At 49.3% G+C, this 12,620-nt stretch overlaps 1 protein-coding gene across 7 annotated transcripts in view; it reads left to right on the forward strand.

The window, feature by feature from the left end:
• RAPGEF6 (Rap guanine nucleotide exchange factor 6) overlaps positions 1-12,620 on the forward strand; it is a 1,719,096-nt gene that overhangs the window by 1,081,962 nt on the left and 624,514 nt on the right. For all 7 annotated transcript variants that reach the window (XM_069652531.1, XM_069652536.1, XM_069652533.1 and 4 more), the window contains one exon: positions 1,694-1,825. In XM_069652531.1, the coding sequence (XP_069508632.1) occupies positions 1,694-1,825 (132 nt within the window). The remainder of the gene's footprint in view (positions 1-1,693; positions 1,826-12,620) is intronic.

Raw genomic sequence — 12,620 nt, forward strand, 5'->3', positions numbered from 1 at the left:
CTACTCTCACTTGAACCCCTAATCTCCATAGGTGAGGGACAATACAAAACATTTTCCAGGATACTTTGATTGAAGTGAGACTGCAAAAAGTGTGGTAAATAATCAAGCCCACCCATACAGTCAAAATCTCCAATTACTCCACACCCTTTCTAGAGCGAGGTTCTACCACAGATTCTTAAACACATTGAGTCTGATACAAATGATTTGCCTCCTTGAATAAAGGTTCAGAATAATATCCAAATATGCTTCCAGCAAGAGATGGTTACTTTTTCACTTAATCTTCCGCCAAGAATTTGGTTTTTGATCGTAAGACAGCCTGACACACTTGGTAACTCCTATCTTTCTAATAAAGAGCCTAAATGTTGCCACTTCCTGGCTTTAGACTCAACATTTCGGCAAGCACGTTTTCCAAATCAGTGTGTTTAGAGTGAAGTCCACAGTCTCTGTTTTGGGCAGACTTTCGGCTGAGGGAATCCCCACCTAATATTTTACCGCTCAGTACTTCTACACACTTCAAATGTATAATAAAATCTTGATAGACAGTGGGCCTCATTACCGGCCCGGCAGTTACCCTGCCGGTTTGCCACTGGACCTGTAATATTTTACCAGCGCCTGACTTGCCAGTGCCACCGGGAGATTACAACTCTGGCTGCCTGTGAAGTCAGGTGCCGGTAAAATGTTAGCCCCCATTATCATAGGACTCTACAGGCGAGGGGACACAGAAGCACCGGCACCGTTCCTAACGGTGCCGGTGCTTCTGTGACTGGTCTGCCTACCGTGGCTGCTGCGCCAGGTCAGTGTCAGATCCGATCCGGAAACAAGGGTGCCAGTGAGTTTACCAGCACCCTTGTTTCCGGACCGGCAAACTCCTAATGAGGCCCATTGGGTGCTTTGGGCCAACACCCTCTTGGCAGTAACTGGAGGGTGTTTTTGTATTTTGTATACAGTCAAGCAACTTTTTGTGTGCTGGGTTTTATATTCACACTAATAATGTCAAAAAGGAAATTGACGCAGGCATTCAGTATTGAATGGGGGCAGCGCTTGGTGGCGAGGTGATTGTCAGCCGTCTGTACCTATCCCTGCGAAAGTCTTCGATGTTAATGATAACTGGAGAGGGTTCCAGTGTAAAGTATGCCGTTTGCATGGTTCCTCCCATGCGCTCTGTGGACAGGGACATTTCCTACGTGCACGTTGCTATTTGGTATGTTACGTATGTATGCATATGTGTCTGTGCACGTGTGTTGATGTAAATGACAAGTCTGATCAGTATGCTGTGAGTAGCAGTTCCAGCCCTGTGACTGCTGCATGTGGAATGCAGGATTGGAGATGCAGTTAAGTCAGCGAGCAAATATGCGCTCCCGTGTCCTGAGCCAGAAAGTGCAATTTCCTGCTCTAACCTATGATGGCGGCCGAGCAGGCCACGGCGCAGGGTTTAGGACGCTGCCGCACCTGATGTGCCGGAGGATAGCGATGCACATTCTAGAAGCAGACTGAGTACGTGGTTCCCATGTGGGCTTCTGTAATCGGAGAAAAGAATTAAGAAAGCCTGCCGTTCACGCATGTTAATTCAAACTTTGGGCGAATTACGTGTGATTGACGCACAATCTCATACGTGTGTCTGCTACTACAACTGTGGTGTTGAGTTACGTCTTCTGTATTTATACTTAAAAGTGATGCCCCTGTTCGTTTCCAGCTGCCTGCAGACCTTACCAAGATGCACCTTACAGACAATCCGCACCCTCAGGGGAACCACGTACCCTCCAGCCAATCGGGATGCAGCATCGCCAGTGACTCTGGAAGCAGCAGTTTATCAGACATCTATCAGGTAAGAGCTTCTTTAAGTGCGTACTATATTGTCCCCATGTGTTATCAGCTAGTAGTGCGTATAAATAAATGTTCATTGTTTTCCTCACAGAGATGTTTTGTGTGTGCCGAATGTGGTATGTCAGTTTGAGGGTAAACCTAGGTTGAAAGGATGAGACACTTGATTGAGGAAACTGATGGAGGTGCACTGAAGGGTATTCTGTCTAAACAATCTCACTGCAGCGTTTCTCCCACCCTATAAAAATCGTCTGTCTGGCTTGATAGACCTTGGGGAGCGCTTAACATCATTTAAATGTACAGTCACTGGATGCTATTTATTGCTTTAAACCGCCGGAAAAAATGCCCTGTACGAATGCTGCATGCAAAGAGCTGTCCAGGTTAATTAGGGTTATGAGAGCTATTGGAGGCCAATATTTCCAGGTCTACAGCATTAGCAAATAGTGTCGTCTCTTCCTGGAATCGTATTTGAGGGTGTCGCATAGGAATCCACATGCAGGTGTGGCATATATAACGAGGCACATCCTACGTTATTAATATTTAAATACACAGTTTGTGTATTACATGGCCTGCGGTAGCAGCCATGTAGTTATGGTTAAGTTGCTAAACCCATAGGAAGAGCACTTTTTGGGTGGCTTATAACTTTGCTCCCCTTGGACGAATCCTCCACAAACTTTGTAAAAAAAAGTATATGGCCCACTCTGAATTTTGGTGAAAGTTTGGTGAGGTTTGGTCAAGGGGTGCAAAGTTATAGGGGGGGGGGGTCCCAAAATTTATTTTTTTCCCGTAGACATAATGGGGAAAAATTCCGTCACGCCTACAGCCCAAACCACTGGACGGATTTTCACCAAATTTGCAGCAGGAGCGCCGGCTTTGTCCCGAAAGCGTGCTTTTTGTTAATTTGGTGTAAATCCGTCCAGTAGGTTTTTTTTTTTTTTTTAAACGACCAAAACGTAAGGCAAAAAAATAAGTGATATCTATGTCTGCTCCGCAGACTCACTTCCCTGTTCGGTCCGCAGTCTGGCCTCTGATTGGCCAGAAAAATTTGCGGACTTTTGCGTGGTCCGTGAACATCGGGACGCGGCCGCTGATTGGGTGGTGAGAAAAGATGAAATGCGTCGGTTTTCCTGAAACGCCCGCCATCTTGGATTCATGGACTTTTTGGGGGGTCCCTGGACAGCGCAGTGAGAACATAATAAAAAAGCAGAATTGAACTTGTCAAACCCAAACAATCTCTGGGGTTGTGTGGGGGTGGGGGGTGAGGATTGGATTGGATATGGCCATACGAAGCCAAAAAACAGGTTGTTTCACCCCCGAAAGTCAGCGAACATTCCAGATGTCCTGGGACAGTCCTGTGGTGTTTGCGGACACTTGAGATGTCCTAGGATATCTGTACCTATTTCTGCATTACAGGGTTTGGGAAAAGCAGTTTTTGGATGGCTCATAACTTTTGAGCCACTCAATGAAACTGCATGTTTTATTCTAGACCTAATCCTAAATGGTTTTGCAAAGTTTTGTGGGATTCTGTCAAGAGGGGTCAAAATTAGAGGGGGGGGTCCCAAAAGTTTGGTGGGATTTTCTCAAGAGGGGGTGAAATTAGAGGGGGGGTCTCAACATTTTTAGATGGCTTATAACTTTGTTGCTATTTGACAAATGTGGACAAAGGTTTTCAGAAAGACCATAGACCCAACCTTCAATGTTTGTGTAAAGACTGAATGGATTTTGCCAAGTGGGGGCTAAGTTATAGGACTATTGTATGTACATACATTTTGATACTTTAAAAAAAATAAAACATGGGCGGATTTCAAGCAAACTTCTGAGAAGCACTGGCAAGGACATTAAAGTATGGTTTTTCAAATGTGCCCGTGTTTTATTTTTTGACAAGTGTCATAATGTAGGTACAAAAAATAGTCATATACCTTTGGTGACTGAGGTATAGCCTGTGGCCATAGGCGGACAATCTGGCTACTGGTCTTGACCGCTAGGGACGAAAAATGGTTTTAAAGTGGCTATGTCTACCTGGACCGGCTATGTGGTAAAGTTATTCGAAGGTAGGATAGGTTTGAAAGGGAAAAAAAGTGCTTGTGGTAATATGTTCATAGGGTTTTGCAGGCTGCCATGGCAAGGGAAGAGGGGCTGTGTACAGAGCCCCACCTTCTCTCTCCATGTTGGCTGTCTTGGGAAAGGATTTTCCTTCCTACAGCGGTAAGCCGCAGACGTCCCGCTCTGGGAAAGATAATCCTTCCTTCTTACAGGATAATCCTTCCTTCCCGCCATAGGAAGAAAAATCTATGTTTTAGCACCCTGGGTTCCCACTTTGGGAACCAGGCGTGCTAATGGCCTTTATCCCCCATTTCAGGGCTGCAATGGACGATAATGGCCCGTAGCCCTCATTTATTTATTTATAATGCGCCAAAGCCCGCAGACATTAGGCTGTGTGGTTACAGTATTTGTTGAGGAAGATGAGGTGGAGGAAGACAGTTAACTACTTGCTGAGAAAGGAACAACCTTTCTGAGAGCATTACAGCGATTGGATTTGGTGTGGCGGTGCATGGAGGAGGTCCCGTAGTCTGCAACAGAGTACAAAATTGCACTCGGTGCATTTCACATTGATAGCTTTAGCCTTTGGTACACTCCCAACAGTATCAAAGAACTGGCACACCCATGATTCAATCTTAGTGCTAGAAGTAGGCACTTCCTCTACCTCATCATCTTGGTCCTCTTCATTGTCTTTGAAATTACTGCACTTTTTTGATGCGAGGGTCCTCCAGCTGGTGGTGGCTCTTGGGGAGGAGGGATGGCAATAACAGATGGCCATTTTTAAGATAAAAAAGCAGTTTTGATAACATTCCTCAAAGTATGTACTGTGTACTAGATTGGTAATGGATAATGAGTACGAAAAGGTGTAGTGGGTGTGCAAGGGAAATTTTGAAATTTAAAGTTCATAGATCAGTAGAAAATGCAGTTCCGAACTGTCTTCGAAGCACGGATCTGATTACGAAGTGCAGACACCTTCGCGAACACGTCGCCATGCCACGTGCAAGCGTATGGTCACGTGGCACTGTCCAGAAGGTCTGCGATTAAGTCAGACGTTTCCGGACATCTACAGACGCAAAATTATTTCAAAAAAGTTGTAAAAATTGTATGGACATGTTAAAAATGATGCTACAAGGTGGGAAATGGCAGAGTTTTAAGGTGAAACTTTGTAAATTGGACAAAAATATTGTATGATATTAGTAAGTTGTAGGAAAATAGCATGCACTGGTAAAAACCCATGAAATTCACTGAAAAAGATTTGTTAAAGGGACGTTATGGTTATAGGTAAAGCGAATTTCTGAGGTTTTTCGGAAGTTATGGTAAGCTAAGCAACCATAACTCGCACCACCACCATGCACTGCTAAGACTAACACCCAAAACATCAAAGATGACATCACGAATGTCATTGAGTTACCTGGTCCACGTCATACCTGACCACATCGGCACAGGGGCAGTATGCAGCCCCAGCTTGATGTGCTCAGCAGCCACAGGGCCTGGCTCCTACGCTCCAAGGCTCTTCACCTGTGTGCGAGGATAGGTTCTTCGAAAAGTTCCTTACCCTCATGAAATCGACAGAGATGGGCACAATCCTCAGGGGGCTCATCAAGGACATGCTCCCTCCGCTACCAACTCGGGCTCCGACAGTGGTACAGACCCCAGTTCCAGTTCACACCTTGGTTTCCGCTCTCACAACAGTCACTGTGAACTCCGCCTCCAGCGCAGCCCCCTCAGCAGCTCCCGTCACTGCCTACAGCACTCCTCCAAACGCTCCCGGGCTTCAGGACACAGTGGGTGACACGGACGAGGATCAGGATACTCCATCAGCTAAGGCTTTCGACGAGAGGCTGGCGAGTGTGGCAGAATACCTGGGGATACCGCAGCCACAAATTGAACAACCTGAGGTGGGGGTTCTGGCCGAGATGCTGACCAATCCGCCCTGCCACAAGAACTGTAGGATGTAGAATCCCTGGCCAAGAAGGGATGGGTGAAGCTGCACTCCACGCAGCCTACCAATAAACGACTTGATGCCAAGTATAGGCAGGCGGAGGGGGACTCACCCCTACTGTCGGTGCACCATCAATCGCATTCCTCGGTTATAGCTGGAGCCTCCCTTTTATTCCAAACCGCAGTCTTCATCTGCCCCCACATCAATCCTAGGCAAGGAGGAAATGCTACTGGAGTCCTAAAGCAAAAAGATTTACTTTAATGCCATGCTCCACCTGCACCAGACCAATGCTGAAGCAATGTTGGCAGCAGTGAATCAAAACCTTTGGCGGCTGATTGCAGACTTACTCCCGGAGCTATCCACGCATAGAAAGGTGCAATTCAGGGCAGGGTTGGCAGAGGCGAAAATAGTTGCCCAGGATATCATGGAGTCCAAAGTGGCTCACATTGACACCACAGGCAGAGCTATGTGTGTTGCCACCAACATGAGGACAGCTTGGCTCAAAGCGACCACGTTTAACCCTGATGTGCAGGCGTGCATTCTAGATCTGCCATTTAAAGGGGGCGGGGGTCTTGTTTCACTCGAAAACAGATGAGGAACCTGACAAAAAGAAAAATAGCTGTCAAAAGGCTAGGTCCTTGTCAATCCTGACAAAATCTGCACCCAAGGCCTATTGCCAAAGTCAACCACGCTCTGACAGAGTTCGTACCTTAGGTGGCTTCAAGGGCTTTCAGGTGTGACGTGCTAGACAGCCTGACCAGTCTCCTAGCCAGCACAGGCGCAAGCAGCACAAAGGATCCTCTCAAGGGTTTTTTCCAGTGCCTCTCCCAGGCACCAGCCTCAGAGGGCAAAATACGATGACCATGCCATCCAGGTCCACAGGTCTCCGGTGGGGGGCAGGCTTGCCCTTCACATCCATTCCTAGAGGGCAAGGTTTGTGGACCCATGGATCCTCTCCGTAGTTTCCATAGGCTTCTGTCTGCCAATCCCTCCTTTTCCTCTTTCCTCCCCTCCACTCCCACAGATTGGGATGGCAACTCTTTTGGCACAAATCTGCTCGCTCATTGCGAGTCAAGCAGTGGAGGAGGTTCCAGCTTTACAGCGAGGCATGGGCTTCTATTCCTGGATATTTCCCTACCCCTTCAAAAGTTCAATGCTCATTGCAGAGACTTTGTGTGGGGGAGACTGGATGTGCACCCTGGATCTGACGGATGCTTACCTACATGTCCTTATTTGGGAGCACCATCATTCCTTCCTGAGGTTCAGGAGCATGGGCTTTCATTCTCAATACAAGGTCCTCCCGTTTGGCCTCCATTTGGCTCAAAGGGTCTTTGCAAGGTTCATGAACTTGCTAGCAGCTCTGCTCAGGGTGGACCATCTTTATCCATATCTCGATGACTGGCTAGTCCGAGCTGAGTCACCAGGGGCTGTACAGTGCACAGCTTCAGCACTTATGTACATGTTGTTCGATCTGGGGTTCTCCATCGACCTCAATAAGTCGTAGCTACTCCCCACTCAGTCCTTAACATTCCTGGATCTAATTTGGGATACTGGGGTGGAAAGAATTGTCCACTCAGCAGACAAGATCACAGCAATCAAGATGGCCACCCAGCATTTTCTCAGCAGACCAATGACTTCTGCATGATATGATATTGCATATGATATGATATGGCATTTATAACACACCTATACACAAATGTAATACCTGTGTAATACCAGCACTTGCTTGGAATTATGGCGGCTTGTCACCTGGCTGTACCACACGCAAGACTCAGGATGAGGAGATTGCAGCTGCATTTCTCAGCCGCTTGGAATCAGGAGACGGCTCCCAGGCAGCTCTAATTAGTATACCACAGCACCTACACCCATACCTGGAGTGGTGGAGTGCAGAGACCAACCTATTGGTGGGCAGACCGCTCGGGCAGCCTTCTCCAGAGCTCGCTGTCAACAAACTCATCCCTAGTGGGATGGGGGGCTACAGTGAACAACCACAGTGTCCTTGGAGTATGGTCTTAACAGGAACAGCTAGAACACATCAACTGGCTCGAGATGAAGTCCATCTGGATGGCCCTAAAAGTGTTCCTCCACATGGTCAACAGCAAGTCAGTCTGCATTCCAACAGACAGCTCCACTAGCCTGTATTACGTCAACGAGTATGGGGGTACCAGGTCCCCTCGCTCTGTCGGCTATCTATCGACGTTTGGGAGTGAGCACTGTCAAACAACGTTCACTTATCAGCAGTCCACCTGCCGGGGGAATCCAACTTGGAGGCGGACAGGCTCAGCAGGCTGGGGATCGACAACTATGAGTGGCAGTTAAACAATGCGGTCCTGAGGGAGATCTTGGACAGGAAGGGTCACCCTCAATTAGACTTATTCACCACCATGAACAACAGGAGGTGCCCTCAGTTTGCTTCTTCACTGGATCATGGCAGGGGATCTCTGGGGGGCGGGTTGCCGATCCCGTGGCATGGCATGAATGCATACGTGTCCCCCCCACCCCTCACTCCTCTGATTTACAGGATTTACAGGGTCATCTGCAGGGTCAGGGAGTAACCGAGCCTTCGACTCATCCTGAGAGTGCCATGGTGGCTGGCAAGACCTTGGTTCTCGGAACTCCTCCAACTGTCTGATCAACCTCTAGGACACTCCATCTGGGTCCAGCCCACTTCCTCTCCCAGCATGGGGGCACAGTGGTTCACCCTGCTCTGCAAAAGTTAGCCCTGGCAGCTTGGTTCCTGAAGAGGTCACCCTGAAGCATCAACACTTGTCACAGGACAACCTGGTTATCACACAAGGGGCAAGAAGTGACTCCACCAGCAGTCGGTACAGAAGCAAGTGGACCAGGTTCTGCCACTGGGCCAAGGCAAACCAGATTGATCTGCTGACATGCTCACTGGACGATGTGTTATCCTTCTCTGCGCATCTGGCTCACTATCTGGCGGCCATAGGGGCCTACAAGGATTCCAGAGACGACATCTTTGAAGGGATTGTGTCCTCCGACGTATTCCACATCTTTGACAATAATGACCACAGCTGTGCTGCTTTGGAAAACATTTTCGGCGTAGGCGTCCTGCGTCGATGACCTCGACACGCTGTCCCTCGAGGGCCTCCGTCAAGGGTCGATGTCACTGGATGTTTTATCTAGGACGCACAACACCCGTAGCCTCAGTTGCGTTTTTTCTGCGAACGTGTTCGTTTCGGAATCTCGGCGCACTCGGTTCTTCTGCTTTGTAGCAGTTCTATGTTGTATTGACAATGTCTTCATCCTCTTCTACCCCGAAGTCGGGCATTAAAAGGTGTCGGGACTGCGGTTCCAAAATGTCCATCACAGACCCGCACGACGTCTGCCTCTGGTGCCTCGGCGAAAGCCACGCCTCCGATGACTGCGATGACTGCCAGTCCTTGACATTGACATCGAAGGCCTTGCGGGAGCGGAATAAGAAATTGTCCGTAGATAGGGTTTCTAAGACCCGTAAGTCGAAATCTGATGGGCTTTCGACCGACGACTCGAGGGGTGACTCTGCGTCGGCATAAATCCAGGGGGGTCTCGGAGTGGTTCCCGCCATTCCTCGCCTCTTCCAGGCATTCTCGGAAGCGCCATCACCAGCGCCAGATGGCGGGTCTCTGTCTCACCAAGTATTCGTCGCCGGCCGAATGGGACGCATTCCGCCAGCAGAGGGCGATTTTCGAATCGCAAGGCACCGTTCCATCCGCGCCTTCAAGAGAAGCCGGCAAGGAACGAGCTAGGGCCACCACTCGCACGCCTTTGGGCTCGGGCGGTCGGCATAATCATCGGGAGCTGTCGAGACTGTCGGAGCCTGTGAGGCCTTCCAAGAAGGCCTAGATGCCATTGGTGCCGTGTCCATCGAGGGACTCTCTCTCGAGGCTTCGGCTTCGAAGCAGTTGACGAAGTCAGCACCTCTGTCGATGTCGACATCGATTCCACGTGTTAGGTCACCCTCCAGCCTGGCTACAGACAACCAAGAATTTCCCCATTTAATGCTTTTGTTTTGGGTTGTCTTGCATTGAACACACGCTAATCACTTGTCACTAGTGGTGGTGGTTACTTTTTTGTTTTATTACTGCATTCTGTCAATTTATTTGGCCATTACAATGGTGTGAGGGCAGGGCTAAGACTGTGATCTAACCTCCCTGCACACCCAGTATCTCTGAATGAAAATTTGTTTTGTATTTCTGTTGGCTCTCGTTACAAACAGCTCTTTATTAATAATACTGATGCATGACTACTAAATGCATCCAGCAGCAAAATAAATTTACAAGCTGTATATATGATATCTATTTTTGTCTGAACTACTTCTTGTACATCTTCACATTTACAGTGTTTTTGTATTTCCTTGGACACAATAGAAATTACCTGGGCCTACTAGAGTCAATAAGTAGCCCCGCCCCCAAAACATTTCACGTCGGAACAGACCCCCTTTGTTAACCAAGTATTACCAGCCCATTGTTCTGCCGTTGGTGGGCTATCCCTCCAGTTACCGACATCGATTCCATCGGCGCCCTCAATGCCTTTTGAGGAAAATTTGCTGGAGGTTCCCCGGAGGACTGCGGAAACTCAGAGGAAGGCTCCCTGCAAGTCAATGAGGCCTGTTCTTGAGCCCTTCTCTGCTCCTACAACCAGATTGGATTTATTCCAACCTTTGGAGTATATTTCAGGTGTGGAAGAAGGATCTGATGAGGAGAGGGTTGTGCCTCCTGAGGTTCCTGATGGCCTGTTGTCTGGTCACAGTCAAATGGAAGACCTGCGTCAGTCCTTACATGACGCCAGTGGTCTTGACACTTCTCCGGAGGTTGAGTTTGGCAGGCCTGAGCCTGGTACGCATGCCGAATCCTCGTATAGGCGTCTCATGTCGAGGGTGACTGAGTACTTGGGGTGGTCTGCTCCATCTGTTGATTTTCTTCAGGATGATCTGACAGACATCTTGGACCAAGGTCCACCCACTGACCCGGTGTTGCCATTTCATATGGCGTTGCAAAGAAGGGTGGTGGCGGCGGCTTGGATTGCTCCGGAGAGTCTCCCGGCAGTGAATATATCGCTTCTGAAAAAATACCACCCGGCCAGTGGCGACCCCTGCTTCTTGTCAACGCACCCTACTCCGGAGAGTTTGGTGGTGCAGGCGGCTATGGCCCCAGCGAAGCAGGCTGCGTACCCTACCAACCCTCCTGATGGGGACGACAAGCACTTTGATGGTTGGGCGAAGAAGGTATTTTCTTCTGGGGGTATGGCTTTAAAGGCAGCCAACTCTGTTCGTGCCCTGGCAAGATTCACTCACTCTCTGTGGAATTGTGGATCGTTGGTGGCTGAGCATATTCCCGAAGGGGAAGAACGGGATGGTTTTCTAGCCCTCGTGCAAGACTGCAAGGATGCCATGTGTGAATCCGTTGAGTCGGGTCTGGACATGGCAGACGGTGTCAGCCGGTCCATGGCTGCAAGCACTGAGTTACGCAGGTTTGCGTGGCTGCGGAAGTCTGGGTTTGCTCCTGATGTGCAATCCCGGCTTCTCAACATGCCCTTGAATGGTGTCCATCTTTTTGGCAGCAAGGCTGACGAGAGCCTTGAGAGGTTGCAGACCTCCAATGCTGCAGCAAAGTCTTTGAGCGCTGCAGTAAGACAACCTCCGACTTTTCGTCCTAAGGGACAGCAATGGAGGGGAGGTCCCTTTCGGTATTACTCTTCCTTTGGTAGATCGAGAGGCGCTGCCAGTCAAAGGGGCAACCGTAGGAGTACCAGAGGTGGAAAATAAGGTACTTTGGGTGCCAACGCCGCTCGGGCAGTTGCCTCTTTGCCATCAGGCCCTGCCGCAGCTGCGTCGGCTCAGTCATGAGGCCATGTCCCATGGTTCGCCGTTTGGGGGCAGACTGGCCCAGCATCTTGGAGAATGGCATGCCATTACTTAAGATGTGTGGGTCCTGGAGATCATAACCCATGGCTACTGTCTCCCCTTTCGGCAGAGGCCTCAAGACAATCCACCGGGGAAGCTCTATTTGAAGCGTCCGGATCCGCTCCTTTCGCAGGAAATAAAATCCCTGCTGGAGAAAGGCGCCATAGAACTGGTGCCTGTAGCGGAGAGGAACAAGGGATGATATTCCCCTTATTTTTTGATCCCGAAAAAAGACACAGGATTGAGACCCATCATGGACTTGCGTGGGCTGAACAAGCTCCTCAGGAAGGACAAGTTCAACATGGTAACTCTTTCTCATTCCTCCAGGCCCTTCAACTACAAGATTGGTTGGTGTCTCTAGACCTCAAGGATGCTTACTTTCATGTGCATTCATCCAAAGCACAGGAAGTACCTGAGGTTCGCGGTTGGGGACTCACATTTTCAGTTTCGGGTCCTGCCGTTCGGATTGACCTCCACCCGAGGGCCTTCACCAAGCTGATGGTGGTGGCAGCAGCGTATCTCAGAAAAAGGGGTATTCACGGCTACCCCTACCTGGACGATTGGTTGATCAGGGCGAGTTCTCCTGAGCAAGCCCTGGATCATCTGTCCGTCACCTGCCACTCCCTTCACAAGCTGGGCTTCTCCCTCAATTTAAAGAAGTCCCATTTGACTCCTACTCAATGGGTCCAGTACATCGGAGCAGTGCTCGACACATCCCTGGGGCTGTTTGTGCGTCCCCAGGTGAGGGCTCATCACATTCTGCAGATGATGGAAAAATTTCAACGTGCCCAGACTCTGCCGGCATTCGAGTTCTTGAGGTTGCTCGGCCTCATGGCATCCTGCATTTTCCTGGTGCCAGAGGCCAGGCTGCTGATGAGATCTCTGCAGTGGGCTCTCAAGATGCAGTGGTCG

The sequence above is a fragment of the Ambystoma mexicanum genome, chromosome 3p (assembly GCF_040938575.1).
Source record: "Ambystoma mexicanum isolate Mex_15411 chromosome 3p, UKY_AmexF1_1, whole genome shotgun sequence".
NCBI classification, from domain to species: domain Eukaryota; kingdom Metazoa; phylum Chordata; class Amphibia; order Caudata; family Ambystomatidae; genus Ambystoma; species Ambystoma mexicanum.